The sequence below is a fragment of the Magnolia sinica genome, chromosome 9 (genome assembly GCF_029962835.1).
Source record: "Magnolia sinica isolate HGM2019 chromosome 9, MsV1, whole genome shotgun sequence".
Lineage (NCBI taxonomy): Eukaryota > Viridiplantae > Streptophyta > Magnoliopsida > Magnoliales > Magnoliaceae > Magnolia > Magnolia sinica.
Genome location: NC_080581.1, coordinates 10,801,896 through 10,820,672, shown reverse-complemented (window position 1 = coordinate 10,820,672; position 18,777 = coordinate 10,801,896). Strand labels below are relative to the sequence as shown.

At 39.3% G+C, this 18,777-nt stretch overlaps 1 protein-coding gene across 1 annotated transcript; it reads left to right on the top strand.

Annotated features, from left to right (window-relative positions):
* The first annotated feature begins 11,480 nt into the window (after window positions 1-11,480).
* Window positions 11,481-15,142, top strand: LOC131256874 (tetraspanin-8-like). The gene is made up of 2 exons (XM_058257939.1): window positions 11,481-12,111; window positions 14,648-15,142. Exons 1-2 carry the CDS (start codon window positions 11,611-11,613, stop codon window positions 14,963-14,965), a joined length of 819 nt encoding a protein of 272 aa, XP_058113922.1. The 5' UTR covers window positions 11,481-11,610; the 3' UTR covers window positions 14,966-15,142.
* Window positions 15,143-18,777: the final 3,635 nt, after the last annotated feature.

The window sequence follows — 18,777 nt, the reverse complement described above, 5'->3', positions numbered from 1 at the left end:
TGCAGGTCCCATCATGGTAGGGCTTTGGATTTTTCGCTTAGAGTTTCGCCTACTTTTCGAGATACAATTTAAGATACATAAATAATGATTTATCGGTATTTACACTAATCCAAACAGGCATTAAATATATTGGATGAAATCCCCTTTAATGATCCCCTCTCCTAATTTAATAAGGACCCTACTTCCAGGGAGACTAGATTACTTGATAGATGTATCACATCTGCATTTGGAATCTTTATCACATGCAGCGAAGGTGAAGTGCCATATTATGCATATATGGGTTGCTTGAAAACATAGTGGCATATCAGACACGTGTGGTACTTAACTTTTGGAAAATATGTTGGAAATACTAAAAAATCAAAAATTATATTATATTAAATAAATTTTATTTCACCATGTTCAATCATGTAAAAATTATATTATGCTTAAAGCATAATTTACCCCTTATCAATTGATAACCATTTATTTAGGATGTTTTTGATCGCCGGATTGAAAGATCTGTCTGTTAGATCATCAAAATCCGAAAACTGTATATGCACGGGTCGGATTATTAGTCTGACCGTTTACGATCCGCACATGCAAAGTATAGAGTACACCAACTAGTACCATTATACCCACACTGCCTTCACCCGTGCCCCGAGCTATCCAGTGCACACACAACTTGAACATTTCAATTTTCAAAATTTCAAATAAAAATATTACATATACCTTAATATATTAATCACAAATTTTCTTTTTTCATCTCTGATGTGGTACAAAAACAAACAGTACATTTTCATTTAAAAATTTCAATGTCATTTTTGGCGGTAAAACAAAATTTTTAAAATTTTAAAATTTTCGAAACCAAAATTCTAACATTAACATTATAAAGTCACATACCGTATATGCATCGCTTGTACCGTCGACACATATAACAAATGAGACATGAAAATGCTGCACGTGAAAGGAATTTCACATATTTATAATAAGAAAAATAAGTCATTGTGTACCGTAACAAGGATAAACAAGTTAGATAATAAAAAAACCTAGCATTTAAATAATAAAAATCACCAAACCCGAAGATCATGCTCAACCACACATCAAGTGGCCAATTTGTATGATGGATCTGATGGCCTCCATTGACTTCAATTGCAGGTCCACAACCAATGAGTAGATTTGCCTGAGTTTTGCACCGATGGGGCCACCTTTTGCATGGTTTGGATGTCCCACACGTACCACACGTGGGTGAGAAAAATGTTGCAGCATGATAGACTTAGGAGGGCTGGAGATTTAAGCGACTGCTACTCCTTATAGTTTCATCTTACCCGTCCATCTGAAGGCCATCAATCAGATGGATACAATCTAACAAAAAAAAAAAAATGCAATATTTTCACTTTGACCTCTTCAAAGTGGGGCCCACACAGGGTTAGCAACACTAAAATTCAGGCTCTTGTCTCATATTTCAAATTGACCACGAAAAAGACTTTTTAACTCCGGTAGAGTGCGATGGACGGAAGAAAAATACTTAAAAATTGCATGAGTGGCATTCAAGTAAATCAAGCTGTCCAAATTGTGGGTCCCAGTTTAGATACATCACGAACCTGTTGACTAAGTATTTTTGCTCATCTGGAGATTGGATCGGTGAACATTTATTGAACAGTTAAAAATGAAACACGTGGAACGTTTCTAGTTCCAATGAACAAGTGTCTACTAATCAAGGGTTAGGATTCTTCAACCAACGGGGACTTGGCAACAGTTGACTCTTCATATTTTTCTGATTAATTTGAGTTCATCTGTGCCACGTGTTAAATGTCTGAGTGCCTGTACGTCAAGCGTTACATTCTGTGAGAGTATCAAATAACCGGAAACGGATTGGCCACTGACCCTTCAATAGCCAATGGCTAGTGGTCGGTGCTCTGTGGGCCCCACCATGATATATGTGTTTCATCCATGCCGTCTACCCATTCTTACAGAAGATTTTATAGTATTAACCTAAAAATGAGGTGGACCCAAATCTCAAGTAGACCGCATCGTGTTGATTGAACGTTCACCGTTAAAAACTTCCTGAGCGCCACAAAAGTTTTGGATCATGCTGACATATATTTTTTCCCTTCATCCAAGTCTGTATGACCTAATTAACAGGTTAGATGTCAAATGACCGTTACAATGAGCCCTAGGAGGTTTTTAATGGTGGACATTCAATAACTAATGTTTTCTGATGGTGTGGTCCACCTGAGATTTAGATCTATCTCTTTTTAATTATGTAACCCTAGAATTATCTTTCAAAATGGATGGACGGTGTGGATAAAACACATACATCATAGTGGGATCCACATAGCACCAACCACTACCTACCTGGCTGATGGCAGCGTCACTAGCCAAGCCGCGTCCCAAATAAGTAATAACTCTCCATTGTGCATGCCTCTGTCAGGCGTGGCCCACTTAATAAACCGGCTGCCAGTTTTTGGTACGAGAAACATTTAATGTAGGGCCCACCCCACAACGTCTCTGATTCAATGGACGGTGTTTGCGTCCTAACCTGCCAGGAAAGACTCGGTCCCCTCGAGGGGACAACAAGCCTCGAGTGGACCACCAAGTGGAGATTAAAATACCCCTGGGAGCTGCAGAAGTTTGGTCAAGCTGATATTTGTATTTGCCTCTATTTAAATCCATCTCACCGCGTTAATTGATTGGATGGTAAATAAACATCAAGGCCTAAGGTACGTGGATTTCAAGTTGCTGGGCAAGCATGTTGGGTGGGGCCCACTGAAATGCATACGAGAAATTCATTTCGTCCATCCATTTTTGGAGTTTATTTTAGGATGTGCGACGGCAGACGGAAAAAGACGTGGATACGAAAGTCTAAGTAACAGTGTAACACCATAGGGAAATTTGGGAAAGAAATTCCTACCGTTGAAATTTTCCTCAGCTATACTTTGGTGTTTATATGTTATCCAAACCGTTTATAAGATTATTCCAGATGGGATGCAATGAAAGCACAAGAAATATTGGCTGATACAAAACTTTTATGGCTATAAGAATGCTTCAACGGTTTTAATTATATGCCTACTTTTTTCTCTCGTGTGGCCCACTTGAGTATTGAATATAGCTAAGTTTTTATCGAAGGTACTAAAATGATCTCTCAAAATGAATGAACGGAGTGGATTTCTCACAAACATCTTGGTGTACCCCACCCAGCGTACTTGCCGAGGAACTTCCTGCGAACTGCCTCCAAGTCCCGGGTTAAGAGGGTTTCATCAGTGCGTTATTATTGCCACGTCATTATTGCCGCCGTTTCCTGTGGTGTGACGCACTTGAGCCTTAGATATTTTATTTTTAATTTTTTGCTCGTGTCTTACAATAAATAAGCTGTGTGGATAAAATACATCACAGTGGCTGGCCCTGCTGATCACCTGCAGGGAGGCGGGTTGGGTACCACCCCATCAGGACCTAGCCAGAGACCGAGGATCATGAGAGAGGTCGTGTGGGGCCTACCTTGATATATGTGTTTTATTTGTCTTGTTCATCCATTTTGAAATTTTATTTTAATGAATAGGCTTAAAAAAAAAAAAAAGCAAGTCTGAGGATCAAATGGACCACACTATAACAAATAATTGGAATGGAACACTCAATTGAAAACCTCTTCGGGTTTAAAAGTTTTGAACTAAGTTGAAATTTATATTTACCTTTCTTCCAAGCTCATTGAGCTTATAAATAGGTTGGACAGCAAATAAGCATCTCAGTAAGGATTGGGTACCAAACCTCAAGTGTTGAAACGAAGTATCTCCACTCAGTCTACCGGTTGAGCTAGGAGTCAGGGTGTTGGGTACCACATCATGATGTTTTAGTTGAATTAGAATTATCAAATTTATGTTAAACGTTAAAAAGGGGAATTTTAATAAATTCCAAACTCCATGGTCCAATAATCTATATGAATGGGTACTAGTCTTATTTATATAGATTATATGATTAAGGAGTTTGGAATTTATTGAAATTCTTTTTAAGGCTTAATTGGCAATTCCAATTCAACTAAAACATCGTTTTTGCATGTATAATAGCTGAGTGAGGTCTACCAATCGTATCATCCAACTCTTAGAGTAACTTAGACCGTTGATAAAAAAGGTCCACCTTATAAAATTCTTGCCATAAATATTATAGTGGCCTTTCAAGGGTGAGTGTTGTTGCCACCACTGATTCATGTGGTGTAGTCCACTTAAGCCTTCGACCTGCCTTCTGCCTTCTTTTTTGTCTTGCGTATTAAAATAATATGTAAAAATAAATAAACAGTGGGTAAAACAAATACATCACGGTGGACTCGTACATAGACTCTGCCAGGACCGTCCGTCTCTAGGTCAGTCCTGATGATTTGTACTCAATCCGCACCCATGCCTGGACCGAGTTCGTCCTTCAGGGCCGCGTGCTGATCAAGCACGCATGTGCCACATTGACACGTGTTGCTGTTGACCCTTTTTGCACCTTAAGTTAGGTAAGTCGCACCAGTAGGCGCAACCGCGTCAGATCCCCCGTCAAACGGACGCGGATTGCATACTGACCCTCCACGCTACTGGTAGGTGTTATGTGGCCAACTAAAGATGCATGTGTTTTATCCACCCTGTCCATCCATACATCCACACCGTCCATCCATTTTTCCAGATAATTTTAGCATATGGTGTTTTTTAAAAAAAAGGTATATCCAAATCTCAGGTGGAGCGTACCATAGAAAATAGTGGTGATTAAATGGCCACCAATAAAAGCTTATTAGGGCCACAAAAGTTTTACATCAAGATCATATATTTATGATTTCCTTTCATCTAGGTCTTTGTGACCTAATCAACGGGTTGGATTGCAAATAAACATTACAGTAGGCCACAGGAAACTTTTAATGGTGGGAGTTCAATCACTACTGTTTCCTATGATGTGGTCCATCTGAGGATATTTCCCAACTTTGGGCTCGTAACATAAAATGAATTGAAAAAATGGATGGACGGCGTGGATAAAACACATAAGTCAGTATGGCCCACATAGAACCGACCATTGACTGCTCTGCTATCCGCGTCCCAAACCCACCGCTTGCTGTTTTCCATGCGTTTATAGCGGTAGAAAAACGCGTACCAAAGCAGCTCGCCACGTCTTCCAGGCGTACCACGCTATCGTGAGAAACGATCCTTCTTAGTAATTTCCATACACTGACAGAGCACGGTCATTCATTCGACGCATCCACACTAACATTTCACACTGTGATCCATGGAACAGAAATCGTCGACACTTTTAGGTCATGTAAAAATCTAGTCCGTCCATCAGGTGATAACCATTATTTTGACCGTACACACAGAATATAACCCAGTTAAAAACTAATGTGGGCTACACCAATGGAAAATATGTAAAATTCCTTTCAAAACTTCTAGTTAACGGGTTTGATGAAAGATACACGCTGTGGTGGTCCAGCAAACAAATGGCCCATTTGGGTTTTGGATCTAGCTCATTCCATATAACACAATCCAAACCATCCAAATGATGAGATCCAATTTAAGATACACGAAATCCCTAAATTAGATTTAGTGGATGATTCTAATCCTTTAATAATTTGTACTTCTTTTCTTTTGAATTTAGGCCGTTGAATTTTGCTCTATTGGAATTATTGTAGTAGTAATTGCGACAATCCCACGTTTGTTTTTGGAACACATCCATGGTGCATTTGGAAGATACACTAGCCAATCCAGACCATTCAAATCTTGGTTCCCAATGTTCATATAAGGAAGCACGGCCAGACAATCACAGATCCGTTCGATGTCTGATTTCATCCATTGAAATTTCGTCCGTTGACCGTTTCCCTTTAATTAATGGCCATCAATTGGATTGTCCAAACAATGTCATTTTCGTCCCATCCTCCATCTACTTTGGGACCCACGATTTTGACTGTCTGGATCATCCATGACACGTGTACAGTGGATAATTTTCCATGGTGACAAAAGCAATTGTGACTTTACACAGTAAAGTAAAAATAATAAAAAAATAAATTTGAAGTCACACAAGTCTTGAAATGTTTGTTCATCGACTCTTCAAGCTTAGAAACTTCAATAAAATGCAGTTTAGGATTCGGTGCACGGCCGGTACCATTATTTCAGTAGTGCACCTTTGTGAGCCTTTGATCAATGCAAATACCGGTGGATCCTAACCATCTAATCAGGTGGCCATGCCTTGGATGAGCCCTACGAGTAGAAATAGTGACCATGAGATCCTTTAAATTTTCAGATCAACAGCCTAGAAAAGATCGGTAGATTAGATGGTTATTATACTTGGTAAGTGTAATGCTAAAAAATGGTCCATTTCTAACCGTGCTTTTTAAACGATAAAATGACAAGATTGGGACGTGGATTAGGTACTGCCCATGTTAACCCAGTGCATCTCTCTTTGACATTGTTGGATTTGATTGGGTGATAGACTCATGTTAAAAATGAGTTAGGGGTCAAAGAACTTTTGTATTTGATTGGACAGTAAACTACCATTAAAGATGTTCACCACAATACAAAACATGTTTGAAAGCTCTTCACTAAAAGATGATTTATTTATTTGATAATGGCCTACTATCTAATAAAATTCTGCCAATTTTGAGTGCAATGACTTTAATTCGATCCACTATCTTCATGATGTTCTTACCTTTATCCACACCATATGGCTAAAAAAGCATTAAGTTTATCCAAATCTCACATGGGCGAACATTGTGGTGTAATATGTAACACCAGTACATTTTTTGTATGGTTAAACTAAAAGAAGGTGGACCGTAAATATATTATAACTTTTGATTTGGATATTATTATGTACGCGCAACCTATTAATATTTACTATAACGGGCCATATGAGATGAAGCGATCCACTATGGGTCCTATTTATCCGTTTCGCCAGGAAATGCATGCCTTTAACTCAAAAAACAAAGTTTTAAGAAAAAATTATTATTTTTAGTAATTTCAAAAATATTTTCTTACTTTTAACGTTTTAAATTATTATTTTTTGTTTAGAAAGTTGGGGCTTGTTTATTGACGTTGAATTTTGCACTTTATACGGAAATTGGAACATGTTCATGATATTTGTTAACGCACGCCCCACCAGTAGAAATGTTTCCGTGACAGGAATGTAGACAAGTTCTGTTGATTGAGAATAATTATCCATGTACGACCTCTACACGTCCTCCCCTGTGTCACGTCGGGAAACAGTGTAAGAACATGAATGAGACTTTATAAAGTCACCTGGTGTGGCACACATGGGTTTTAGAATTGCCTGATTATCTTCGTCGCCCTTCATCCTAGTGGGACACATATGATGAATGGATTAGATTGTATATAAAAACATTCTGGCCCCACTAACGGCCAGAAAGTCCTTGTTCCTTGGGCGTTTACAATGGAAAGACGCGTATCAGAGCGACTTGCAGATTCGTTTTCTTGCCTGTAATGAGAAAGGGCCTTCCCAGTTATTTCCATGCACTGACAGAGCACGTCCATTCATATGCATGCACATTTCCATTTTACAGTCATCCACGGAAAAGAACTTGTTTACATTGTTCGGTCATATGTAAAAATCCACACCGTCCATCAGGTGAGAACCGTCATTTTGACCCACATTTCACATATACAACATAGTGGGCCCACATCTTTAGGTGTTTTAAGCACTTGGTAAGATGGGTGTTGCAGAGGATTTCAGTTCGGATCCATATGAAACAATCCAAACCATCCAAATCGTGGGATCCAATTTAAGATTCACAAAATCCCTAAAATTAGATTTACCGCATGACTCTAACCCTTTAATAAATTATATTTATTTTCTTTTGAATTTAGGCCGTTGAATTTTGTTCCATTTGAATTTTTGTGTTTGCCGTCGTAACGCTGTCATGATTGTTTTGAAACTCATCCATGGGAGGCGATTAGGTGAGACCCGAATCCAATGAGATGGGTGGGACTCCTGATTGTGGGGGCCACTGATGTATGTGACTACCACATTGGCATTGAAAGCTCAATTTAAGGCATGATTTAAAAAATGAAGTGGTTCTAAGTCCCCAATGGGCTATAATAGACGAAATAATGGTGATTGACCGTTAAAAAATTCTTATGGGCCACAAAAACTTTGGATCAAGATGATATTTTTGTGGTCTTTTCGTTTAGGTGTTTGTGACTTTATCAACGGGTTGGATGGCAAATAAACATTTTGGTGGAATCTATGAAGTTTTTAATGGTGGGGATTCAATCACAACTATTTCCCATGGTGTGGTCCACCTAAAATTTGAGTCAGCTTCGTTTTTGGGTTCGTGCCTTAAAATGAACTTTCAAAATGGTTGGATGGTGTGGATTTAAGGCACATACATCACCTAAGCTCCACAGTCAGGGTCCCAGCCACCTTGGTGGATCGGGTCTCACCTAATCCGCTCCCGGCAGCCATGGGACATTTGGAAGATACTGGCTAATCCAGACTATTAAAATCGTTTGGAGTGGAGCACGGCCAGTAAATCATATATCCGTCCGACGTGTGATTTCACCCATTGAAATTTCGACCGTCGACCATCTCCCTCTGTTAATGGCCATCAATTGGATTGTCCAACCAATATCATTTTCGTCCCATACTCCATCTACACTGGGCCCCACGATTTTGACTGTCTTGATCATCCATGACACGTGGACAGTAGATAACTTGCTATTGTGACAAAAGCAGTTTGATCTTATATACCATTGGAAAAAAAAAAAAAAAAACCATGTGCTTGATAAAACAAATCCTAACTTACTCATTGACTCTTAAGCATTGAAACTGCAATAAATGCATTTCAGGGAATGGTGCACGTCGGGTGCCATTTATTTCAGTAGTACACCTTTGTGAGCCATTGATTAATGCACGTGACGGTGGATTCTAACCATTTGATCAAGGGACCACGTCTTGGGTGATCCTATGAGCGGAAGTTATTACTATGAGATCCTTCAAATTTTCAGACCAACGGCCCAAAAAATATCGGCCGGTTGGATGGTTATTATACTTAATCAGTTTAATGCTAAAAATTGGCCCATTTACGGTGGGCCGCTATCAAAGATGGGGGAGCGGATTAGGTGAGACCTCAGATCTACTGATCCGTTGACTATGCAGAACACCATGGTGTATCTGACTACATCCAGCCGTCCATCCATATTGAAAGCTTATTTTAGGGCATGATTCAAAAAAGTAATTCCAAAGGCCTAGATGGGCTAACGTACAGGAAATGATTGAGCATTAAAATATTTCACGTGAGCCACAAAAGCTTTGTATTAAGATGATATTTGTGTGGTCCCTCCATTTAGGTGTTTGTAACCTTGCCGACATGTTGGATGTCAAATAAACATTACCGTCAAATCCATGAAGTTTTTAATGGGGGAGATTCAATCAAAACTGTTTATCATGGTGTGGTCGACCTAAAATTTGAGTCTACTTTGTTTTTGATATAATAACCTAAATTAAGCTTTCAAAATAGTTAGATGGTTTGGATTTAAGACATATCGATGATTGTGAGCCCCACAGTCAAGGATCCCACCCACGTTTGCGGATCCCAGGTCTCACCTAAACCGCTTCCCATAAGTGGGTTCCATGCAAAATTTGAAAGGTTATTGGTAGTCAACAAACTTCATTTTTAACCTAAGCGTGTCATCCAATTAAATCTCACCACCGCAAGAGTTGGTGAAGAGATTTTAATGCAAGTACAGACAATCTGTCTGCTTTGTATGGCTTCCACCTCCAACAGTAATCTGTTATCCAATTAAATTCTGCCACGTTGGAAGGTAGCTTAGTCAAGGTATAATATCACAATTAGCAAATTTATTATAAAACATACGGAAATAAGCACTAAGTTCCCACACGGTAGATGTGTGAAATCTAATTCATCCAAAATGTTTATACCACCGCGATGATTAGATAACCCTAGAATTAGGAGGGTTGAGTCATAAGGTGGGACCCACTTTAGAAAACAAATATACTAAGCATTTGAATTCATATGTGGCCCACATGATTATTGGACGACCGTGATTTGGTTTGTTTGATAGTCACGGACAAGTTCACCTGTTGAGCTTACAATACTCAATTCCAAAAACCTGAAAAATCATTGTTATCTAAAACTTAGGTAGGCTACATGCATGGGGCTTTCTAAATCCACCTGGTGTGAGACGCATGGGTTTTGGAATTGCCTGGATTTCATTTAAACCCTTCATCCTTAGTGGGACATATCTGATGAATGGATTAGATGGTATATAAAATTATTTTGGCCCCATAAACAGTGAGAAAGATTTTGTGAGTTAGGCCTCCCCTCCCAACTCTTCCTTGTGGTGGGGCCTACTTGAGTTTATTTTCGTGATAAAAATTGGCCATACCTAACATCGAAGGGTGCATCCAGTGGACGGTGCGGATCGGATGCACGGTTGACGTGGGCCCCACAGGACCTCATACCGTCACGTGCTGGCACGGTAACATATGAGCGCACGGATCCCCACTGACTATCCAGTCACCTCGCCCCGTAAACGGAAACGGATTGGCTACTCCCCTGCCACCAGCCCCGTGGCTGATGGTCGGTGCTCTGTGGGCCCCACCATGATGTATTTATTTCATCCATGCCGTTCATTCATTTTTACGGATCATTTTATGACTCTCTTAAAAAATTAAAGGGATATAAATCTCAGGTGGACCACACCACAGGAAAACAATAGTGATTGGATATTCATCATTAAAATCTTACTAAGGCCCACTGTACTGTTTATTTGATATCCAATCTATTGGTTAGGTCATTGAAACCTAAATAAAGGGAAAAAGCAGATTTCATCTTGATCCAAAACTTTTATGGCCCCAAAAAGTTTTTAATGTTCTACATTCATTCGACACTGTTTCCTGTAATGTAGACCACTTGAGATTAGGACATACCTCATTTTTGGTCTCACATCCTAAAATGATTTAAAAAAATAGATGTACAGCATGGATGAAACACGTACATCATTGTGGGGCCCACAGAGCACCGACCACTAGCCATTGGCTGGCGGCAGGGGGAGTAGCCAATCCGTTTCCAATTAAAACCGTTCAAATAGTGGGTTAAACTATACTTAAAATCGACAATCAGAAGGAAAGAGAAGGTCGGGAAATGCCTTCCGTTGATAGCTTATGAACGGTTTAGATGGCATATAAACATCACGTTGGACCAGGTAGGTTTCAACGGTGGCCATTTCTTCGCCCACTTTTTCCTGTCGTGCGGCCCACTTGAATTTTCGATCAGCCATTTTTCGTCTGATGTCCTAACATGGTCTGTTGAAAAGGATGGACGGTTGAATTTCTACTAACGGTAACGGTGGGCCCCACCTGTGTTCTGATTGCAGGAACTTGCTGCGAAAGGTTTTGCAGGCAATCCGCGCCCGAAACTTCGTGGAATGTGAAACCGTAGGCAACTGCTCTCAGTAACAGCTATATAAATTCACCCCCCCAAAACTCCTATTTTCATTCTCTCTCTCTCTCTCTCTCTCTCTCTCTCTCCACTGCCATTATTCCTATCGCCATCTTCTGCTCTGTTTTTCTTCCTATCATCCTCCCTCTCTCTCTCCCCTGTTTTATTTCCTCTGTTAATCCTCTTCTCTTCTCAAACCATTAAAGATGTTTCGTATAAGCAATAACCTGATCGGAATCCTCAATTTCATCACCTTCGTCCTCTCCATCCCCATCTTGGGCGGTGGGATATGGCTCAGCACACGTGCCAGCAGCGACTGTGAGAAGTTCCTCGACAAACCCATCATCGCCATCGGCGTCTTCCTCATGCTCGTCTCACTGGCAGGCCTCATCGGCGCTTGCTGCCGTGTCACCTGGCTGCTCTGGGTCTACCTACTTGTCATGTTCCTCCTCATCGTCGTGCTATTCTGCTTCACCATCTTCGCGTTCGTCGTCACAAACAAGGGAGCGGGCGAAGTGGTATCAGACAGAGGGTATAAGGAGTATCGGCTCGGCGATTATTCGAACTGGCTGCAGAAGAGGGTGAGCAACACCAAGAACTGGAGGAAGATCAAGAGCTGCTTGCAAGATAGCAAGATTTGCGACAGTCTTGAGAAGAAGAACTTCCAGCAGAATGATTTCTTCCAAGAGCACTTGTCACCAATTCAGGTATATGTTCTTGGGTTTCCTTTTTAATTTTTATTATTTTAGTTTTGGTATCTGAAATTAAGAATCTTGATTTGGTGGGTTTTTGTGGTTTTTAATAGATTTTGGAACATTGGTTTTTTTTTTTTTTTTGCCCTTAATTTTTTTATTGAATTCTTTGATTTGTGATTTTTTTTTTGAAAATTCACCATCTGGGTTTTATGGATTTTGGGATTTTTAATCCAAGGCCTTTGATTTTTGATTTTTATTTTTTGGATTTCTGCAAGACTTCTTCAACTGTCTTGTTCTGTTTTATTTTTCTGGTATTTTTTTGTGAGTTTCTGGATATATATATATATATATATATATATATATATATATATATATATTTTTCCTGTTGATTTTCATATCTTGGTAGATTCTTGAATTTGAGGATTTTGAAAATTTTGGATTTTTTATGCATCTGGTTTTCTTCTTTATGCAGTTTTATATTTGAAAGTAGTATTTTTAATGGAGTTTCAAGATCTTATTCTCCTTGTTGTTTCTACGAATTTCTTCTCCAATACTTCTCATGGGTTCCTGCAATTTTATTAAGGTTTTCTTTAATATTAGGGTTTGATTTTATTGGATCTTTTAATTATTTTATAAATGGATTTATATCAACAATGGTACTCAACATAGATAGTTGAGGCTACAAGAGATATCTCTGATATCAAGAATTACACAATGATATGAGGGAAATGTTACTTCAATCTGAGAGATTTCTAGACCATCCAACATCCACTGCAAGTCACAACATTCAACGGTTTGGATTGTCAAATCATGGCCCCACGGGCAAATAATTTGACTTTCTTTAGGCAAGTTTGAGATTAGTGATTTTCTCCCATGGACTTGCCATTTTGGGATCAGATATCTTATCCCATTAATAAATCCATGATATTAGAAAATCCATTGATTGGCAACCATTAGAGATATGCAAATAATCACTCCTTCAAATCCATCTGGATTTGCTTAAGACTCTCCCAAAAGCAATAAAAGCTCTACACTTATACTAAAAGCTCCATAAATCCAAAATCAAGGCAAATTCATGAATTTGCTAAATCCGTATTCCCAAATCGTCGACAAGATCCATACTTCAATCAAATTCATGTATTTTGGGCCTTTTCTAGATTTCTAAGATTTCCCCATGTGGGTTTTCTTTAGTTCCAAGAAATTTCTTCAAAGTTAGGTGAGAGTTTTGATGAATTTTTGGATTTTTGGGTGGGCTTTCACTGTCAACTTATGTTTCTTAGTTATGAATTAGTATTTGTGAGGGATATAAGTTTATACAAGTGGGGCCATGATTCAGTGATATGAGCAACTTTCATGATGGGGCCATGTTGTGGTAGATGGTATATGCACCAAAAACCCTAGATTGGAAATTCAAACCCTTCATTAGGTGGCCCACAAACATATGATTAAGAAAGAAAATACATTAGTAGGTCGAATTCAACTTAACAAAGGCCAACTATATTTTATGTCCAGGATCTTCCTGCCTTGGAATACGATGACGGTCCACATTTGAGAATTTTCACCGAAGCATTGTATATAATATCTTAATAAAGCCCACCAACCGGGTCAAACTCTTTTGTTTTTTTAATTATTTTTTCATGTCTTCTTCTCCTGAGGTTCCTGACTAGATTGGACATTGATTTTCATTTGATAATATCAGGTAGAAAAGAGAGCCCCATCTCTAACATCCAATAGGTGCACATCTAATTGATCCTAGATATAGCCTGAAAATTGAAATGATCAGTTGATATATGGCATGGATTTAAGAAGTAGCCCATCAATTAGATTCTTCAGATAGACCCAAATCCACATCATTGATTGGATGGTAGAGATAGTTTGTAGTAAAGTTCTAAAACTCAGTGGGTCAACTCAAAACTCAGCTGAGTTAACTCGATGAGATTTCGAGCCAAGTCACTGGGGCAACTCAAGTTTTGGGTGTGACTCTACCATGACTCGGGATGACTCAACACATCTCATCGAGTCACTCAGTGACTTACAAGTGGACTGGATTGATCCCAATGGTTCCATTGAATGAACTGTCCAGACTGATTATTTGAAATCCCACATGTCAATTAAAAGCCTTGTAGACATTGCTAACATCCCCAGCAAAACTCTTTCTTCAATTTATAATTTTTAAACATCGAGTTGGGTTGAGCCACTGAGTCAATTCGACCCAACTGAATAACCAGTCGAGTCTAGTTTTCAGGTTTTAGAAATGTAACAAGAAGGAATCTAGGCCTTACAATCTGACTCATATTTTGGGACTGAAATTTTTGATAGAATTTATAGCTTATGTAAAAATTAACTTGTGTGGATCCACCTACCTGTTGCATGCCATTCATAGAATCACTAGGCCATTGTATTTCAAAATCTTACTTTCCCACCAAAATCTCTATTTCTCTAGGCTGGCATGCATGGAAAGTTAGGTAAAATGCAATGTATTGTATATATAACTAATACGGTTTTCTCTTTTGATTTTGGGTCATTAATCTTATTTCTTGCCAAACAGTCTGGCTGTTGCAAGCCGCCCACCTCATGCAACTTTGAGTACGTGACTGCAACGAACTGGACCAAGTCGGGGAATTTTACAGATGGCGATTGCGCGGCGTGGGGGAACGACAGTGGCACGCTTTGCTACAATTGCCAGTCGTGCAAGGCGGGCGTCCTGGCCAACCTCAAGAGAGATTGGAAGAAGGTCGCGATCGTGAACATCATCTTCCTCATCTTCCTCATCGTCGTCTACTCGATCGGCTGCTGTGCTTTCAGGAACAGCAAGGAAGACAATGCATATGCCAATGCCTACCCTAGATATAAGGGTTACCCTTAGATTAGTGGGCTATGATTTTCAGGCACTTATAGATTGCTCCTCTTTTGATGGGCCATGATTTTCAGTGACTTAACAGATTGTTCTTTTGCATTTTATCTTCTGTTGGGATTTCTAGATACATACATGTTTGATTCTTTGCTGTTTATATATATAGATGCATTTTTATTTGATGTTTTACCAGTGTTGTTCCTCATCAAATTGCAATCTGGACCGTTAGTTCATTGAGATAGTGGGTCCCAGTGTGGATGGGCCCATGTTGCATTAGTCTCACTGATCAGGAGATTTTTGTTGTGGGATGCATCGATAAGTTTGTATGGAGGAAATCTATGATCAATGGTGTTTTTTATTTCCAAGGTGGGCCCCTCTAGAGATGAACGGTCAATGCTAGCGAATATTATTGGTCCCTTTGGAGAGCTTGATTCATCGAAAATAAATAAATTCTGAAGTGGTTGGTGGGTGAATTTGGAGATTTTTTTTAGAGAAGCTTGATACCTTGAAAAATATCCGATGGTTCTATTTCAAAGAACAAGTGTCCAGGAATCAGATGTTAGGATTGTTCAAACAGTCTGATTTCAGCAATTTAGTCGGTTTAATTGGAGTGAATGTATGCTTAGTGTACAATGTTCGAGTGCCTACTCTGCCAGAGTATCAAATAACTTCCCCGGTCAATTTGAACTTTTTTTTAAAAATGATTTTGAGCCATTGGATTTTTTTTAGATGGTTGGTGAGGTTGGGAATTGGACCAACTGCCCAATTAATTAATACCTGGAATTCAAAGTCAGCTTTCTTTAAAAATGATTAAAGGGAGCGGATTAGGTGTTACCTGGTGATATGTCAGTGGGAGATTCACGTACCGTGGGGCCCACCTTGATGCATGTGATGTATATCCACGCAGTCCATCAATTTATCCAGCTCATTTTAGGGCATGGTCCCATGGACGGCTGGATCTAGCGTGGGGGAATTGACTCGCCTTTCGCAGGCGCCTCTCTCAAATGCTTTTGGGGTGTGATTAAGAGGGTATTTTTTGTCACTAACCAATTATTTTGAATCTACTGTCGGCTAAACCCTGTAAAAACGTTTAGGATCGAGAATCCAGAAATACTTTGTTCTAAGATGACTCTTGAGTGTGTGTTACAGAGATTCTAAGTTAGGAATCACGGTTATAGAGAGAGAATGTGTTAGGCACCCACTCTTTCTATACAGGTATATGGTCTCTACTTCACAAAATCTGACTAATTGTTTAGAAATAAAATTAATTCTCACATACAAAAGATAAGATATAATGAATGTAATGACGACAATGGTTGATCAATCCAAATTTTTGATGGACATGATCTGATTATATTGGCAAGCCGTCGAGCATAAGTTAAAATTGACTGAGTGTTGAGTACAGTGAAATTGTGATGTATGTGATGCTTAATGTTGTATTGATGCTTACAACAAGATGATGGCTAACCTGTTGAGTTTAAGACCACAGAAAGCACATGACAACTAAACACTTTGACAATAAAATGGAAATAAGTACTCTTAGGATCGTTGCTCTTGCTCGGGTGGTAGACTCTCGGGAGTTTCAACACCAGGTCAAGGGTTCAACTATTCATAGGTGGTGAAAGCCCACTATGGCGTGAGTTTGTGGGGGTGTGTGTGTGCGTGTGTTAAAAGAAAGTACTCTTAAGGTGATCGCATAATAAAGGTCATTACAGATCTAGACAGTAGGGGGATCCCCCTAAGGGCACGAAGTGCTAGAGCACTACTTTCTAAATTTACTCTTGATGCTATTATCGATCTGATGAGAAATGGTTGTGATTGGTTGCCCGTAATGCTGCGGAAAGTGAAGGGATAATTACAGTGTTTTCCTCAAACTCCTGTAATATGTGCAAGTTATCTCTTTTCTAAACATTCAGTTAATAATGATATTATGATAGGCGATAGGCCTTGACCACAATATTTTTTGACCAGATGAGTGAGGCATCCACTTGCTTTGGCATTTAGTTGTGCACGACCTCTGCCAAAAAGGGGCATATGTAGACACCCCACCCAAGCTAGTAACTTAAAGATGAATAGATAATCCTTAAAGAGCTATTACCTAAACCTCTACCTAAACTTGAGACAACACTCAAGCCTTAGCCATACCATAGCCTAACCCAATACCCAAGCTTTGCCATGCCTTAGCCTTAACTAAGCCATAAGCCATTACATTACCCTTAGCCTTACTTGGGTCATTACCTAAGCTTAGCCATTGCCTTAGCCTTAGGTAAGCCTGAGCCATTACCCAAGCCTTAGCCACCTTTCCAAGTCAAACTCTGCCTAAGCCAAAATGTCAGAATTTGGCTAAATTCAAATCATATGCAAAAAAAAAATAAAAATAAAAAAATAAAAAAAATTAATAATAATCTCAACAATCACTAGAAACCACTCCAGGCTCGAATCATTGTCTTTTTGAGGACCGGGGGACCAATCGGACTGGCTAACCAAATTTCAAGAAAAACTGTAGGGTGGCGGTACTCGAAGTACCACTCCAGTCTATGACAAGCTCAAAGCAGCCACCTGTTGCTCTCCTGGAAGAGGCAGCTGTATTACGACTACCAATTCCCCAAAACTACCCCTTATTTACCCATTTACCACCAATCTCAACCAATGAGAGAGTGCCATGTGGCACCTCCTCTCCTCTCCACCAATCACAAGCCTACACTTCACCATATACCCCTCAAAGTCCCTACAATCACTAGAATGCCATCTAAGGGGCTATAAATACCCCGTCTTCTCCTCACACCACCACAACAAGAGAGAGAGAGAGAGAGAGAGAGAGAGAGAGAGAGAGAGAGAGAGCTTTCAAGTCCTTATCCCTTCCAACTCCCTTTTCAACCTTCTTCTAGACTCCTAGCCTTCTAAAGCCAACCCTTTTAAACTTATGCCCACTTGGGTTACAAGTTTCAAGCCGTAATGTACACACTATATCGTAGCTGCTTCTATTTGCATGCCAAGGATCAAGTCATTATCATTTGCATTTATACTTCATTAATTGCATCATCACTTCCCTTCTCAATCCCTTGCTTCTCCAGGTTCCCATTGGGCATAAGCTCTGTGACTTGCCGGAATCCCGGATCCTATCACATTAGAAATTCGTGATAACCTTGTTCTCTCACATGTCATTATAGCATCAATACATCTCTTTTTATCCTCTCATTTTTCCTCTAGGCATTTTTTAAACGCATGCTCCGTGGCTTATTAGAATCTCGAATCCTGCCACATTAAAAATCTTAGTTTACCTAGTTCTAATTTTCTATATTTTCTCATCTACATAGAATTATCCTAATTCCTAAAATCAACTACCCACATGAAGTAGAGATTGCACACTTGTACAGACATAGAGACTGTCTAACACCTTCCCTCTCTATAACTAATGTTCTTTACTCGGAATCCTAGACTGTAGATCATGAGTTACTTTAAAGCAAGAGACTCTTCAGATTTTCTAGTTTTTATAAATTCTGCAAGGTCTAGCCCAACTATGTAATTTTGAGCTAATTGGTTAATAACGACTTTAAGTCAATTATATCACTGGTACAAGTTAACTCGCACGTCCAAAAAAAAAAAAAAAGAGACAAAATGTGTGGACGCTATTTCCGGAGTTCATAATTTGCACTTGTTTTTCTAAAAAATTGAAGAACCTAAAATTATCTAAATGGAGATCCTTTATCATTTTTCATCAGCTAATAGGACCATAAATCTAAAATTTAAAATTCCACGAGTTGTATTTTCCACATCCTTTTGACAATCTTAAAACAAACCCTAAACTTGGTATGGGCCGAGCC

Excerpts from the sequence above, each read along its gene's own strand:
- LOC131256874 (XM_058257939.1), top strand. The coding sequence starts at position 11,611 with ATGTTTCGTATAAGCAATAACCTGATCGGAATCCTCAATTTCATCACC. Across the intron at positions 12,112-14,647 it reads AGCACTTGTCACCAATTCAG|TCTGGCTGTTGCAAGCCGCC; the intron begins GTATATGTTCTT and ends CTTGCCAAACAG.